The following is a 17655-nucleotide window of genomic DNA, read 5'->3' on the forward strand; positions in this document are numbered from 1 at the left end:
CTCGGGTGCTTACTGGACACTGTGGAGGCCCTGCTGTGAGTTTCGCTACCCTCGCTCTGGGCAAAGACCAGCAAGCAAGGTCACCAATCCAGCATGGCGGGTGTTGGCAGCGGTGGTCAGCGCCAACATCCTGCAAAAAAGGACAGTCACCCAGTGCCGAGAGGGGATGAATGATCTCCTCCGTTCCGCCACGGTAAGTCACTCTTCTCATCACCCTCAACTCACACACTCACAAACTCATCACACATCCACAGGGATCTCACTCACTACCAGTTCAAGGGACATCACCATTCATTCTCCCACCCACACCGTCATCTGCCCTGTGGATCGTGTCCTCATCCTGTCCATGGCACCACTCACCACCTACACATGCCAGGCTTCCTTCTCATCTGGCCTGACAGGCATCCTGCTTACACTCCCCTGATTTTCATGCATGACGAGCTGGCACACAAATAAAGGGAGAGGTTACTGACTGGTGGAGGAATGCCTGACGTCAAGGTCCTCACAGACTTTGAAAATAGAGCCATCCAGCTGGCCGGCGATGATCTGGACCGGTCCTGTGCTGACGGTGAGGTCGGTGGTGCTCAACCAAGTGAGGATCCAGCAGTGCAACATCCATCAGACAACCATGTTGAGTGAGTTCCCCTGTTCCGCAGTTACCTGCCTTGCACTAATTATCTCTCCTCGCATTCGCAGGCACATCCGAAAAGCAGCCAAAGGGTCCACGACCCAGGTCCTTGACTCAAGCCCCGAAGACACCTCAGAAGAAGAATCTGAAGGCACCCTCATTGAAGACCTGTCACAGCGCTCACCCACACCCTCCACCAGCAGAGGGTCACACCCCTCGATGGGACCTAGCTCTAGAGCAGCTTCGAGGTCACAATCTGCTGAGCACATAGCACTGTCTGATTTGCAGCAGATGGCGGCAGGGACTTCCCAGTTTTCTGACACTTGGAGGACTGCTGGAGGCCAGAAATCTACTGAGTCTGAGTCAGATGAGGAGCCTCTGGACTCGGTCATACCTCAGTTGCTGGAGCTGTAAAGGCAAGCTCAGGAACATCAGGAAGGAATGTCCGCTGCACTCCTCAGATTGCAAGGCACGATGGAGGAGTTCATCCACCTTCCGTCTGAGGCGCTAGTGGAGCCATGCTAACACACCGAGTTAGGATGGTGGCCGTCATAGAAACCTTGTTCCAGGACATCGGTCCTGCACTGCTGCGTGGGCTGAACTCCATCGCTGACGCCATAGTTGGCCACCAACAATGTTAACGCGAGAGGGGTGCGGGCAGCTCGACCTCCACAGATCCAGCTCCAACTTCCCCTTCTCCTTAAGGACTCAGCCAGGGACCCTCGGGCACCCATAAGGAGGACGTTCAGCAGGTGCATACCCCAGGGCCATCCACCCAAGTGACTCGGAGTGTCCGGCCCATCCGAATCCCCTCTTCCTGTGACCCTCAGCAGCTCCACCTCCACAGGCCAAGAAGAGTACCACTGCCACATAACAGGACCCTGAAAGCAGTCCGGGACCCCCCCAGGTCTCAGCCCTCCATAGGACGCCCGCCAAGGTCATCACAGACAGGGTGTCTCAGTCAGCAGCTGCCTCCACCTCCACTGTGGATATCTGGGGAGCACCAAGATGTAGCGGCAGGGTTAGGAAGGTTAAGAAGATGTAGTTGCACAGCCTGGGCATGGGTGTTAATCACTTATACATAATGTTCACTCTTGTTAATAAACTCCCAAGAATGTCTCCTTGCCTATGACTCCTTGCTCTGATGAGCAGTGTTCGTGTCATTCAGATGTGAAACCTTGGCTCCTGCACAAGATAAAGGCAGGTGTCTCAGTCCAGGGCCTCTTCCCTGTGCAATGTGTAACCTTCCGAACACAGTGATGGTCCAGCCTCACACTCACTGGACACATTACTGATACCTGACGGTGCTGGTCATTGCTGCCAGAATGTCATGGGCGGGTGTCAGAGTTCCATCATTCTCTCTGTGCTCTCAGCACCTTTGAGGTGGGGCTGGTTCCCATCTCTTCAGCATCTGTGACCAGTGATGCTGTGCTCTTGATGGGATCAGGTGCTGAAACCTGACAAAGGATCAGGTGCATTTAAAGTTTCACTGCTGCGTCTCAATGATATGACCCTGATCACAGAGCGTGAATGAGCTGCCCTCGGCCAGACAGGATTCAGACATTCACAGAGGCTGTGAGAAGATCTATGGAGTGTCCTCACTGCATCTCGTCATCATCCTCCTGGAATCTAGTGACTATTAGGGCCTTTGCTGTGTCTCCATGACATGAGCCTCAGCACTGAGGGTACATGCGTCTTCTTCTTCCTCTTCTTTGTCCTTTTCCTCCTCCTCTTCCCCTTCCCCTCCTCCTCCTTCTTCTCCTCCTCCTCATCCTCCTTTAGCTAAATCACCAGGCTCCATGATCCTGATGTTCTCCTCCTGCAGGATCAAAGAGAGAGACATGTGGGTTAACATAGGTTTATTAAGAGCTTCTCTTGGTTAAGTCTGAAGGCCCCTTGACACATACAGGAGAGTGTTGGCCACAGCTTGGATGGTCAGTGTGTAGTGCACTGATTGACTGTCCAAAATTCCACGCACCCGCCCCCCCACCCTCACTACTTGACCGATTGGTGGCAGCTTCGGTCACTGGACTGCAGGCTGTGCTCTCCCCTCAGATGCAGACATTCTCCTAACCCGCACTGCAAGGCTGCACTGTTAGCTTGAATCATGATGGATACTGGTCCAAACCTTAATAAAGACATTGTAAGGGGCTGTTAGCGCCTCCACCAGTGACTGCGCCATGGCCCACCTTTCACAAGGGGATTCTACAACTTGCCTAGTCGTCCAACTGTTCTAGTTGCTACCTAAAACGCACATTAATTTGCCATCTGCACCAAGGGGTGAAAAGTTCTGGAGCATTGGGTGGCATTTTCATGTCCTTGATTTGCTTGAGTGGGCAGAAAAGATTCAGAGGCTCCGACTCCAAGCCTGTCAATGGAGCTGTTGGTGAACGGTCTCAGCTGTGGAAGAATGCTCACTTTTGACAAGCTTTTCCAAATGCCTGGCCACTTCCCTCACCCTCCACCCCGACACCCCCGTCCCCCTGCTATGTGCTCAAGTATTTCCTTCAGTCTCTGCTGCCAACCCCCCCGTTCCCCCTCCCCCCTCCCCGGCCTGACCCACACTGGAGCCCTTGCCCGGGCACCGCATCGAAAACCAGCCGGGAAGAAGCGACTTGCCTGTGCCCCCTGTGAATGCTCAGCGCCTCATCCTTGATGCCCTATGGGTGATGCCCACGAGTGCGGCGCAAGGTTTTGTGCACTCACCGAGTTCCCCTCGAAATTCAGCTCGCCAGGTGCATGTCCTTTAAAGGTAGTCGTGAAGCAGGCCATTCTGAAGTCACGTCAACGTGGGCAGTAAATTTGACGTAGTGGGGGGTGGGGTGGGGGGGGGGAACGATTCTGGCGAGCAGGGCTTATAAATAGATGCAAATATATTAAAGTGACGTTCCTAACGTGCTGTGGTGGGATACGCAGCCCGCCATTGATGGGTGGAGCGGATAATCGCAAACTGGTTTCACGACAGCTTAAAACCGATTTTTGGCCTCCTTGCCATATTATCACTGAGAGCTAACATGAAGGTGCAGCAGGTAATTAGTAAACTAATGGAATCTTAGCCTTTATCGCAAGAGGATTTGAGTACAGGAGTAGTGAAGTCTTGCTTCAATTGTATAGAAGCTTGGTTAGACCGCACCTGGAGTACTGTGTGCAGTTTTGGTCCCCTTAACTCAGAAAGGATATTATTGCCATAGAGGGAGTGCAATAAAGGTTCACCAGACTTGTTCCGGGGATGGTGGGACTGTCTTATGAAGAGAGATTGGGGAAACTGGGCCTGTATTCTCTAGAGTTTCAAAGAATGAAAGGTGATTTCATTGAAACCTACAAAATACTTAAAGGAATAGACAAGGTATATGTGGGTAAGATGTTTCCCCTGGTTGGGGAGTCTAGAACCAGGGGACACAATTTCAAATTAAGGGGGAAGCCACTTGGGACCGAGATGAGGAGAAATTTCTTTACTCAGAGGGTTGTGAACCTTTGGAATTCTCTACCGCAGAGGGCTGTGGACACTCATTCATTGAGAATGTTTAAGGTAGAGATTGATAGATAACAATAATGTAAAGGGTTATGGGGATAGTGTGGGTAAAAGACATTGAAGTGTTCAATCAGCCATGATCGTACTGAATGGCGGAGCAGGTCCGATGGGCTGAATGGCCTTTTCCTGTTCCTATGCTCCCACGGCCTGCCATGACGCCTGACGTCAACGGGGCTGGAAAATTTAGGCCAATGATTGTGAAAATGTCCAAGTGCAGAGTATCTCCCCCTGCTGGCCGGTGGAGAAGTTGCAGCACTGCCAGTAGGGAGCTAATGCTATTAAAAAAGGGAGTTTGCACCAACAAAGGAACGAGAAGACCAGCAAAATATAACCATTCTTCTCTATATCAGTGTAAAATGTCTGAGGTCTAGTAGTGTTTCAGTTTACTCATAAAACACAGTAATTTTCAGAGGCAGTGTTCTCGGTTCAGCCATCCTAAGCAGCTGAGTATCAATACTTTGTGGATTACATTAATAAGCGTTTCCCTCTCCAGGGTTACCTGTAATTAAAGTTGCAGCAGGCTACATAAATCTGGCAATGCTGTTACACCACAGTAGTATTTTACTATAAAATACCTATATTACTCCCTCACTTCCTTGTCACTTTTGAGTTATTGGTCAGTCACTCATGTGAAACGTTACCCAGGAACATTTGCTGTAATATGCGTTTCACAGGAGAGCTTTCACTATCATTTAAATTACCCTTTTACCTGTTGATTTAATAATCTTGTTAGACGCTGAGGATCGTTGTTTGTTACTGGAAGGAAAAGGTCCCTGGAACTTATGGAATTCATAAGGGCTTTCCTTGCTTTATAAGAATTTCTGACTCAGGTCAACATCATATCTATGGACTTCCTTCTAATGAATATCCAGGACTTATGAAGGTATGTACACGAAGATTATGTTCTTGATTCAGCTATGAATATATATGTCTAATTTTTGCTTTATAATGCTTCGGTGAATTTAAATTACAACCAAATTTTGATCATAATTCAGAGATTGATTGGGCTGAGAGATTCTCTACAAATGTGTTAATAAAAATTATACAGCAGCAGGGAATAGAAAAGAGTGCAAATGCACAGCCTTTATTACATTGAAATCCAAATGGATGTGAATGCATGTGTCTATAGCATCAATAATCCATCTTCTATTTTATGTATTGTCTGTGTTAGTAACAGAGAAGAGATAAATGGACACTTGATCTGGACTCTTGTTATACAGAGTTTTTGCAAGACTTCAACCATTATGTTGGATTCTCTTATGAGTCTGAGAATCACCGTATCATGCCTGTTGCCATCATATACTCTATGCATTTGGTTTGGTGACTCTTGAATGTATTTGTATGCTTTCATATAATTGTAGTGTGTTTATTTTGCTCCAGAGTACAGTAGTCTGCACAGTGAGGGGATTAGAGGATTTTACATGTGCTTCCATAGTGTACAATGATTAATCAAATAGGTTTGCCTGAGATTGATTGTTTTCGGGTAAATGGTCTTCTTAGCAATTCACTAAAGGAATTGTGCCACCTCATACATTAAACAGTACTGAAACAATGAAAGCAATATTGACACATACTGTCACTACAAGCAACATTAACCTGTAAAATGAGACAATGCCAATAAACTGGACATTTATTTTTTAATGAGGGAAAAAAACCCAGCTTCAAATTCTAAACCCTGAACATTTTCATAATGGATTTGACCTTCTAACATTGCCTTCTCACGAAGGGAGAAATAAATATATATGTAAAATACGTTTAAAATCTTACATCTATGCATACTTCCTGTCTACAAAACCTTACTTCCTGTTGTCACATTTTTGTCACCCCCCCCACTTCCTGTCAGCCTGTCGCACTATAAATTCTTATGTCCGCGTGTAAATTGGAAATGGATACACAAAACGTGTCATGTTTCCTTTACACCTTCCACTCACCAGCGCCGCATTTATATGGCCTCGGTTTGGTGTCTTCAAGCAGCGGACCTGTACAAGAAATTCCTAAGCTCCAACCAACACTCCTCTGCTTCCCATTTTGCTATAAATTTTGCAATCTAACTATAAATAATATTAAAGAATGATATAAAAAGAATAATATCATTTATTAATAATGATAATTTATTTAATAATATCAATTATTCCATACCATCTAACCTCAAGTCACCCGAAGACTACTTTTGTTCTGGGCTCTCTGTATGCAATACCATGGGAGTGATTAGTGCGACTAAACATTACATGCATATGAAATTTATATGTATATGGATATTATGTAGAATACGTGCACAAGTTTATGTGTGTGTGTAGCAAAATGTACCTGAATTTCCATTGAAAATAGTGGACATTAGCGTATTAAAGGGAGGGACTTTGAACACTGTTCTCCTATGCCTGGGATTACTGTTTAAATTCAGGGCAGGGCAACAAAGTGAAAGTCTCCAAACTATCAGCTGTTAGGATCCTGAATGGAAATGAGTTGGGAAGTCTCGACTAATTTCACAGCCAGTGTGAGGCCACAGCACAGATTTTTTTTTCATACCGTTGACACTAAATTGACTGCTTCACTCAAAAAGGCAATAAATGTAGTTGGTGTGGGATATAAAAATGTCACCATATAGTAGCCAAATTAGGGATGGGCAACAAATGCTGGTCTTGCCAACGATGCCCACACCCCATGAAAGAATCAAACATCAGAGGTTGGAATTGGGGCCCTTTGGAGAAGATTTGCCCTATGTAAGGAAATATGCATTCAAAAAACCATCTTTACTGCAGGAATCATGCCAAAGCACTTGATCTTTATAAACCATTTCAGTATATGTGGTGCATACAAAGGACCATTTTACTCTCTCAGTTAGGCTGTACATAGGTAGAGACAACTTGACAACCAGGTACTGACAGTGGAAGGCTGCTCCTATCCTTAGCATAGAAAAGAACAAAAATGTTTTAAGGTAAGTGTTTAGAATGGCTGAGGTCTCTTTTTCTATGGAGTGTTAATGTTTTGGCCTCTGAAGGTAGCTTTAGGCTTGAAAAGGTCACCTTTTACTTCAGCAGCCTAACATTGACTCAGTGAGCACATGGCCTTGATACTGGGATAAATTGCAGTAACCATTTCTGTCCAGTAGAAGAGCTTCCAATGTTTTAGGTCATTATAAAATAGCCCCCTTCCACCAGGAATGGCCAATCCAACTCCAGTAAAAATCCTGTTCAAAAGAAAAGCCACACCCGGCTCAAAACAATGAAAACTATTTCAGTTTGAGCAGTCTGCACTTTGGTGGTTTTCTGCCACTCTTGACAATGAGCAGGATTCTCCACATGGGAGGGGACTCTTCAACCTAAGACATTGAAATCGCCTCTTCTGGACAGAAAAGGTTATTGCAACTTATCCCAGTATCAAGGCCAAGTGCTCACTGAGTCAATGTTAGATTGCCGGAATGAAATGTGACCTATTCAAGCCTGAAGCAAGATTCTCCACAGTGATAGTGATTGATGAGTGAAAGGCTTTTATCAGAAGTCTCACCATTGTGATGACTGAGAGCTGGGTTGGCTCAAAGTGCAGCTGTCTGTCAAAAGGACTGCAGTGTGATATTTTTTTTTGTAAAAATATACTTTATTCATAAAATATCTTCAATCACATTCCAAACCATTTCAAAAACAACTTTACAAGGGTACAATCCAGGTTAAACTTTTACAAAATGTATCACCAGGTGCATCAGTACAAACAGTATTACAATCATTTACAGCCTTTCATTTTGATCTGTACAGCCCGAGGGGCTCTAAACAGTTCCCAGTCTCTCAGTGCGCTGTGGTAGAAAGGTCTTAGACAGCGACCCTTCCCCATTGCGCCTTTGCGGCAGCTGCCCCAAGCTTTAGTGCGTCCCTCAGCACGTAGTCCTGGACTTTGGATTGTGCCAGTCCGCAACAATCGGTCGGGGACAACTCTTTGTGCTGGAAGACCAACAAGTTTCGGGCAGACCAAAGCGCGTCTTTCACCGAGTTGATGATCCTCCAGCTGCAGTTGATGTTTGTCTCGGTGTGTGTCCCTGGGAACAGCCCGTAGAGCACAGAGTCCTGTGTCACAGAACTGCTCGGGATGAACCTCGACAGCAACCACTGCATCTCTCTCCAGACTTTCTTTGCAAAGGCACAATCCACAAGGAGGTGAACAACGGTCTCTTCCCCACCACAGCCACCTCGAGGGCAACGTGCAGAGGGGGTGAGCCTCCTGGCGTGTAGGAAGGATCTGACGGGGAGGGCCTTTCTCACCACCAGCCAAGCTACGTCTTGGTGCTTGTTGGAAAGTTCTGGCGATGAGGCATTCTGCCAAATGACTTTGACAGTCTGCTCGGGGAACCATCCCACAGGGTCCACCCTCTCCTTTTCCCTCAGGGCCTCTAGGACGTTACGTGCTGACCACTGCCTGATGGACTTGTGGTCAAAGGTGTTTTTCTGCATAAATTTTTCCACCAGGGACAGGTGGTACGGCACGGTCCAACTACTTGGAGCGTTCCGCGGCAGCGTGGCCAGACCCATCCTTCGCAACACCGGGGACAGGTAGAACCTCAGCACGTAGTGACACTTGGTGTTTGCGTACTGAGGGTCTACGCACCGCTTGATGCAGCCACACACAAAGGTGGCCATCAGTATGAGGGCGATGTTGGGCACGTTTTTTCCCCCTTTATCTAGAGGCTTGTACATCGCGTCCCTGCGGACACGATCCATTTTCGACCTCCAGATAAAGCGGAAGATGGCTCGAGTGATCGCCATCGCGCAGGAGTCTGGAATGGGCCAGACCTGCGCCACGTACAGCAACAGCGAGAGTACCTCACACCTGATGACCAGGTTCTTTCCCGCAATGGAGAGGGAGCGTCGCTCCCACATGCCCAGTTTCCTTTTCACCATAGCCACTCGCTCCTTCCAGTTTCTAACGCATGCCCCGGTCCCTCCGAACCATATCCCCAGCACCTTCAGGCCGTCAGCCCTGACAGTGAAGGGGACAAAGGATCGGTCAGCCCAGTTCCCAAAGAACATGGCCTCGCTCTTCCCACGATTTACCTTGGCTCCCGAGGCCAGTTCGAACTGGTCGCAGATGTGCATCAGTCTGCGCACCGACAGCGGATCCGAGCAGAAGACGGCGACGTCGTCCATGTACAGGGAGGCTTTTACCTGAGTGCCTCCACTGCCTGGGATCGTCACTCCTCTTATGCCCGGATCCTTCCTGATGGACTCGGCAAAGGGTTCTATGCAACACACGAAAAGGACAGGCGAGAGAGGACAGCCCTGCCTGACTCCAGATTTAATCGGAAAGCTATCTGTTTCCCACCCATTGATTGAGACTGCAGTGTGATATTAGTTCTACAAGTTAAGAGCCCAATATAGATTCTTTCTCCCATCCGTTTTTGTGTGGATAGGAGGTAAAATAATTAGAGCCTTCTTTTGATTCATGTGATTCTTTTGATGCATAACTGTGCTCTTGCAGCCTATTGTAAGGTGTAATCAGGACACTGAATCGAGAGGGGCAAAGCATAAAACACTTTCATTCTGCATTGCCAGTGCTGGCGGGTTAAAGGTCTCCTCCTCCTTCCACCTTTAAGGGCAGAAAGGGAAATGAGTTAGAGTAGCTACAACCTAATTCATAGCACATGTGACTGCGCAACAAAAATCAATTGGCAATGTGGAAACGAAGATCTGTTAGGTGTATGTGTGTGTATAGAATGTATTCTATGATAAGTTGAGAAAATGTGTATAATCTTGCACAAAAATTCCCTGTTTAGGTCTGCTACCACAGTGGCAGTGATGTTGACCCAGATGAACGTGATATCATATTTCAACAGCCTTTGGAGGACGTAAACCTCCTTAGCAACTTCTTGTCTAAAGAGTTTCCTGGTTTGGACCCAAAGCCTGCTATTGTTGAATACTGCATGTATACAGTAAAGTATCATTTTCTTTACCTTCAAGTAACGGAGAGGCTTTAAAACCTATAGTGGAAATCTGTTTCTCTTTGATTTGTGCGTTTCTATTTTATTTGAGTTGTATGAGAAAGAATAATCCCTCATAAATATTTATGTCTCTTCAGAATCACTCTCTGTAAAACCAGCTTCCGGTGTTTTAGGTTATGTTGAAGCCTTCATCAAAGGGGCTTGAATTCTAGCTTTGAATAAAATTAGCATATGAAATGTTAGGGCCTTCAAGATCTGCGTGTTCATCCAATCTTATTACTCCTGCAAAAATAATATTTTCGTTACTTTGAATATTGAATATTCAATTATATTTATTAGTTCAAAGCATATTTTCTATCTGTAATAGCTTCTAATCATACTAAAGAATTGTGAATTTATATTGTTTTATTCCTCGGTAGCGTAACTACCTGCTGTGTTTTTAAAAGGACAATATTATACATGCTAGGCTCTTAATTCCCTTGAATATATTTCCTGCAACAATGTAAGAAAATCTTTGATATACTTCATGTGATTTAGCAGAAACATTCTTCTGAACAGGTTATCTTATTGGTTTCCCTTAGTCTTTAATCAGTATAACTTCAGCATTGCTACTGCTAATTGTCCTTATTACCCTCATTTTGTTGAAACTATTTTATATGTTGCAATAAGTAATAGGTGGAAGGAGGTAAGCAAAGGGCTATAATTTAACCTCGGGTTTCAATAGATATTTAAAATCAACTCACGCTTCAAGTTCATGGTTTTTGGCATTGCTTGACCCATTTGCTTAAATAAAACTATCTGTTATTCCTAATTACCCATGATACTGTATTGCAGTCATCGCATAGCAAGCAAAATTGAGTGATATTTCCTCAAGCTGACTCAATGCCCCATTTCACTTTTACCAGTACCACATCAACTGTCAGAAGCAAGATGTCATAAAACACTGAAATATTGATTCAACTTCAGCCAAAGGAAAATCATTATATCGACCCTATGTGAATAATAATATTATACAGTGGTGCTGTATTACTGGCTTAATTTATGGCTGGGGAGGGGGGAGGGGAGTTGTAACCTGAATGGACTCTGTGGTTCAAGGGTCATGTTTTGCTTCACGAGACTATAATTTTGTGCCAAATAAACAAACAGTAATGAAAATTTAGTCAGAGAAAAGACTTAAGAAATCCTTGACTGTGTTAAGGGGTCCACTTTCCATGGTTATCAACTTGCATGATTTTTGTGAGCACAACATTTGGTTTGGAAACTCAAGTTGCTGACAGTTTTATTTTTTGAAAGTCTTTTTGTTCCGTGTTCCTAGGTCAGCCCCTGTGCGGAAAGCGGACAAATAACCTGATTTGTGTGTATAGATGAATTTAGCCGTGTCATGAAACCCTCGAACAATAGAACTGTAACTCGATGTCAGAAATTTTAACAAGTTTGTTTTGAAATTTATGATTTATCTGGAGGCTGGAAATGTGCACTTCGGAATGTATGAAACTTGTGGGGTGGTGGGGGGGTCTAGTGGGGGAGGAGGTAGAGGAATCTTAACCCGCCCCGCTCTATTGGGCTGGCAGGTAGGCAATTAGAACGCTGCTTGTGACTTGCCCCCCTCTGATCCCACTGCTTTCCCGCAGGTCCCAATATTCAAAGAAGGGTCCTGCTTCCAATGTGCAGGTTGGATTCCAATGATCATTTGGGCCTGACTGCAGTCTTAACCTCAGAGCTGTGCGGGGGAATTGTTGTGGTCTCACAATTATATTTCGTTTCTTTGCGGGCCAGGAAGGAGTGTGCTTCTGGATGCCACAAGAAAACCCGGGCATTCCCTCCCGCGACCCGAAGGCCTGTCTCACCGTCCGATCTAATGCACTTACTTCAGTGGCAGGGGGTATTTCTCCCTGTCCCTGGAGGCAACCTCCTGCTACCCCAAAATCCCACTCCCGTTGGCCTGCTAGGCAGCTGGTAGTTGCCGTCAGGTTCAGACGAATGACTGACGACAAATTGCGGACGACTGGGAGGCAAACTCTCCTGGGCCTCATGCTGGAGGGGTCTAGATGGTTTTCCATTCGCCTTGGCCCTCAACCACACTGATCCTGCTCTTCATTCAGATTGGCCCCTTTATCAGCAAGTATTTTAGGTAAGGTTGGACCTACTGCAGAAATGGCACCAAAAGCTTTGCTTTTCACACGGTGACCCTCACTTCTTTATTCAATAGGTCACCCCAGATCAGGATTTCATTCTGGATCATCATCCAGAGCACAGGAACATCGTCATTGGAGCCGGATTCTCAGGTTGGTAGGGTTACAATAACAAACTGGCTACTACCCTTCCGAAAATAGATTCTCTTTAGTAAGGCTTTTGCTTTATTAAACAGAAAAGATCAATGTCATCAACATTTAGATTGCCAACACCTACTAAAACAAAATGACTTGGCATTTAATTTTGATAAAAGTAAGCTTTAAGTTGGTAGATTTCCTGGTTGAAATGCACAGTTATTAAAAGGATCGTTTTGCAGATATTCTAAGGTCTTTCCATTTAAAGAAAAGCTCAGAGCCTTGTGTGAGGATCATCTAACTATATTGGAGGGTGCATGGTGTGGGGGTGATGAGGGAATAAAACAATTGCAATGGTATGGCTGCACTCAGAAGCAGAAACTTGAAAGCACTTTTTAAATAGCTAGCAGCCTTTGGGAAGGCCGTGTAAAGCAGGGGGTGGTGGAGTTGAAGAGAAGGTGCCCACGATTTTTTCATCCATTCTGGGTTGCAGTGCCCTGCAAAATTGAAATGAAGGCAAACGCCAAGGTAAATTCTCAGATCTTAATGAAGCTGTTGTATGAAATTTGTGTTGGCATTTGAGTTCAAATTCCTTTGGACCAGACATTCATGGGACACAAGCATCAGTCAAAACCTCCAATGGTGACCTCCTTGCTAGTGATACTGGTGAAAAAAACACTGAAAGAACTGGCCTGGCAAAGCTCAGGCTCTCCTGAAATACCAGGAACTCTCCCTAGTGATGTATAGGAATTATTGGGACTGACCCAGCCAGATTTCTTGCACTCCCAATGTTCTGTTTGGAAGCCATGTGTTCATGTATTAAATGTGTACTTCAGAGTGGTGACTGTTTATTGAGGGTAACCAGGATTTCACCAGACTTTGGTTCAGTTTTGCCTCCTTCCTTCCTTGATGTTACACAAACCGTCTCCTTTATCAGTAAAACAAGCTTGAAGTAATTGATCGGGCCCATGTAATTTATTGGTTGTTGCTGTAGCTCAGTTCTAATTTAGTAACATCCATGTTGTTGTGATAGGCCAAATACTGAATAAGCCCTCAAGCTACAAATCCAATCTGCAGCCAATTTATAATTTAAATAAACGTAAAAGCATTGTGAATGTAAAATCTACTTTAGATTGAAGATTTCCCTTCCAGGCTATTTCCTTATGCCAATCAGGACTCCACCAGTTAAGTCCTGCACAACTACTATATATAGCAATATATTTGTTTCCTGTGCTGACCAGCTAACTGTCTAATGGATTTATAAATTACACTGCATTGAGAAATAACAAATGACTGTTACAGAAATTGCGACCATCACTTTGACAAATTTTATAGGCATTTAAAGGAGTGGCAATAAATTGCATTCCAATGGAACACTACCGGTATAATTTGGAACAATATGACCTGTACATATATGGCCAGTTCAAACTGTGCTACTGTTGCGATGCACATTTTTTCAGCTGATTTTCAAACATCAGTTCAGACCTTTGTCTTGACTCTAAGCTTACAATACTTTAATCTCCTGTCATCAGCCCTTACTGCCTGATGTTTAGTGATGGAGGATTTACATTTTAACTTGAGTGTTATTTTAAGAAATTTTAGGAAAGGAAAGAAAAGTCATAACATGCTCAGAAGTTATAACTCCATCAGGTTGCAGAAGTGGTCCAGAAGAGAAAGCATTTAACTGAATTTTCAACCTTTCAATAGAAAAAGAAATCCATTCTTCATACGCAATCTTTGTTGACGGGAAAACACATTTGTACTTCTGTGGTTTGATCTCTGCAACTTTGCAAGATAAAAATTTCCACTTGAAGCTTAGGTTTTATGAGATGAGCCAAGGCCTTCAAGTAAAAATGTTTAAGGAAGACATTGGACGATACAAAAATAACAATGGCAGGAGAATGGGGTTGAGAAACTTATCAGCCATGATTGAATGGCGGAGCAGACTCGATGGGCCGAATGGCTTAATTTCTGCTCCTATGTATTATGGTGTTATGGTCTTAATTCTTAGCTGATTTATCGTAAGAGATCAAATTATCCTTTTCTCACTCCCCCCACCACTCAAATAGGAAGATTTGGATCACTATTTTTTTCCTGTGCCCTGCTCACGATTGCAGTTCTGTGGATTTTGGACAGCTCCAAGGGTCTTTTCAAGGTTTAACCCAGATAGTGAATGTTGTGCAGCTATTTGATGAGTGGTGATGGAAACAAGTCTAATTCCGTCTACATCCACACACTTTGCACTCACTCTGGAAAGTGATCGCGAGTAGGAACTTCAATTGAATTTATCCTCCACAGCCCTTATTGCCTCGTGGTGGAGATCTGCTAAGAAGAATTCAAAGAAGATTTTTTTTATTAACATATTATATAAGCTGTACCAAATACTTTTAGTGAGTTGAAAAGCTGAAGTTAGAACGCCATTGTGCATCTGCCCATTAGTGGCTTGAGAACCACTTAGGAGGTCATGGCATGCAGATAGATCCTTGGCCGTATTTTTTGTTGGGTTTAACAAGGTGTTCCTTGTTGCTTCTTTTAGCCATTTCAGAAACTGAAAGCAGTCTTTTGTTGAAATGTTCTGCCCATGCTGTCAAAACTTAAAACATTTGCTGAAGCATAGCTTTGAGGCTGTGTGTGTGAGTATACCCATGCAGAGCTCTCTTCTGGCAGCCACACTGTGACTTGTAATGAGAATAGAATGGGGTTGTGCCAGCTGCAATTTGCACTGTCTGCATAATGGCCTTAGATCTGTACCACAGTGTAAGTGTAGCCTAAGATAGTAATCTGAGTTAAGACCTCCACTGATGCTCAAACTTTACTCTTACATTCTATGGCCGGAATTTTACCCTTGGGATGAGCCCTTAGTCGGCGGGGCCGCAAGCGGATGTAAAACCCGCTCCCAGCCGAGTTCACGCTGCGAACACGATTTTATGCCAATTAAGGCCCGCCCAGCGTGGAACGTGACTGCCGGGTGTGTTTGCGGGGGCGGGAATGCTTCAGGCACCAGGTCCAATGGGGACCCGGTAAGGTGGTCAAAAACAGAAGAGGCAGCCCCCTGAAGGCTGTGTGGGAGAGGCTGAGGGAGCTGTCTGGAAGCGGTTCAAGAAGTGTCCTGGTGTGCAGACATGGCCTCAGCACCTGGTGGGTCATGGAAGGCGGGAGGGCGAGTTGGGTGGGCACTGTGCCACCCGTTTCTCAGATCAGTGCCTGGGAGTGCTGGTCGAGGAGGTCAGTGCCAGGCGGCATATCTTAATGCCCAGGGACAGCAAGAGAACGCTACCTACCTGACCAAGAAGGCCTGGACAGAGGTCGCCGCCCAGGTCAGTGGGCACAAAGTGGTGTGGCGCATGTGGATTCAGTGCCGCAAAAGGTTCAATGATCTGCTGCAGTCAGCAAGGGTGAGTGCAGAAATGGCAGAACCAGTGTGGAGAACTTTAGTCGGGTGCCCGTTTCTCGGGACGTTCAGGCCTAATGCCTGGGTGGGAACCAGGAAAGGACCTTCAGGGAGACGGAGCAATAATGAAGCTAACTTTCCCTTTCGGGAGAAGAGCAGTCATAACGCCGCGGAGTGCCGCAGAATGGGTGGAGGACCAAATCTGTGCTTCCTCACAGAGCACGAAAGCGATGCACTGGAGCTGGAATGTCACTGGCCAGATCGCTCCTCCGGTCACGGTGAGGCGGGGTCTCAGATGAAGGTAAGAGTGCAGGTGACAGATGTGTGTGGAGTGGGTACTGGAAACATAACGGGCTCCTCTCATCAGAAGCTGAACTGTCGTAGCCAGAGAGCCCATTGAAGCTCCAATATAGATGGCACCATGCAGCAGGTCCCCACTGTCTCCTCAGCCCGCCCAGCATGCACAGTGACTTTGATGATTGAATGTACTGATGTTTTGCCTTCCTCCCTCAGATACACCATCCGCAGGAGTCGCCAGCGACCCCGAGGACTCCCCATTGAGCTCCGAGGAAAACAGCTCACCCACACCAGCATCACACTGTCTCTCTGAACCAGGCACCTGCGGAGATACTCACACGTCGGTGGGCATTACTTATTTGGCTCCGGGGTAATGCACAGCGGTGAGGGCACATCACACTGGCATGAGGAGCTGGCAGAGGCAGAGAGGCCCCGGGGAGCCGACAGTGGGAGCACAGCTGGAGACCAGGACCATGCTGCGTCCATGACGAGTCGTCCATCAGGCAGAAGATGCTGGATGTCCAGTGGGATGCACAGGGAGAGCTGGTGGAGATCCATGAGGGTCTGTGTGCAACGGTCTCCGTCATGGAGGAGTCCATGTGGAGCATGAGTTCCTGCATTGACTCTTAACACCGAGGGCACAGCCTCCTCCACTGAGAGAGCGGCGACTCTCCTGGAGAGGCAGCTTTAGGAGCAGACTCAGGGGTTCCTGAGGCTGCTCTCGCACCTGCTAGCCCTCACTCAGAAAGTGACCTCAGGAGGACATTGCCAGCGTGAGAGATGGATGAGGCACCTAGTCTCCCTGCTGGGTCCCCGTCCATCAATGGTGAGCAGGGAGGTGCAAACACCCCTCACACCGGCAGACGAGCTGCCTGTCGCCTCTGTGGGCTTCTCTCAGGGCGCTCTGAATGAGGGCACCAGCTTCTCCACCCCTCTGCCAGTATCCACTGCATCTGATGATGCTGCGACACCTGAGGAGTGCCCAGCGATGGGGCTGGATGCACCCTCCCAGGCGGAGTCTGCTCAGGCCCTGGCGGCCAGAGTGTGACCGCCAAGGTCATCAGGGCCACCAGGACGGCAGAGACAGCAGCTGCCTCCAACACCACTGTCAGCGAGAGGGGGGAGGTGCACCAAGACGCAGCAGCTGCAGATGTAAGTTGAAGGAACCTTGAGCACAACAGAGGCGTGTCACAGATGACATTTTTTGTGTTAATTATTTTGACTCTTGTGTTAGCGATGGACACTTTGTTTGTTCTTTCTTTGTTCATGTGAAGTAACATAAACATTTATTTGACTTAAATGGGCTGAGTTGGCTGGATGGTTTGAATCGGTGCGGATACAGCACAGGTTTGTAAAAGTCTGGCGTTGTGTGGTGCTGACACACTGGGCTGGGTTCACATTTATCGATTGTTAGCAAAGGAGACAGTGCCAGTGGCTTGACAAGGCATCGATGCCTTGGATGCCTAGCAGAAGGTTTACTGATCAAAGCATCCCTGGTGTTGCTGCCTCCATGAGGGTTCCTGTCCTCTGCCTCGAGGTCCTCACCCTGCGTCTCCCCAGGCTCTTCCTCTGAGCCATCACTTGAGTCATTCTCTGTGGCCTGTGGAGCTGCCTTAC

The 17655-nt window shown here is 46.4% G+C and overlaps 1 protein-coding gene across 1 annotated transcript in view; it reads left to right on the forward strand.

Annotated features, from left to right (window-relative positions):
- pipox (pipecolic acid oxidase) overlaps nucleotides 1–17655 on the forward strand; it is a 69646-nt gene that overhangs the window by 47136 nt on the left and 4855 nt on the right. Inside the window, exons 5-7 of the mRNA XM_078547970.1 lie at nucleotides 4894–5043; nucleotides 9919–10074; nucleotides 12293–12368. Of these exons, the coding sequence (XP_078404096.1) occupies nucleotides 4894–5043; nucleotides 9919–10074; nucleotides 12293–12368 (382 nt within the window). The remainder of the gene's footprint in view (nucleotides 1–4893; nucleotides 5044–9918; nucleotides 10075–12292; nucleotides 12369–17655) is intronic.

This window comes from Cetorhinus maximus, chromosome 9, assembly GCF_964194155.1.
Source record: "Cetorhinus maximus chromosome 9, sCetMax3.hap1.1, whole genome shotgun sequence".
NCBI lineage: Eukaryota > Metazoa > Chordata > Chondrichthyes > Lamniformes > Cetorhinidae > Cetorhinus > Cetorhinus maximus.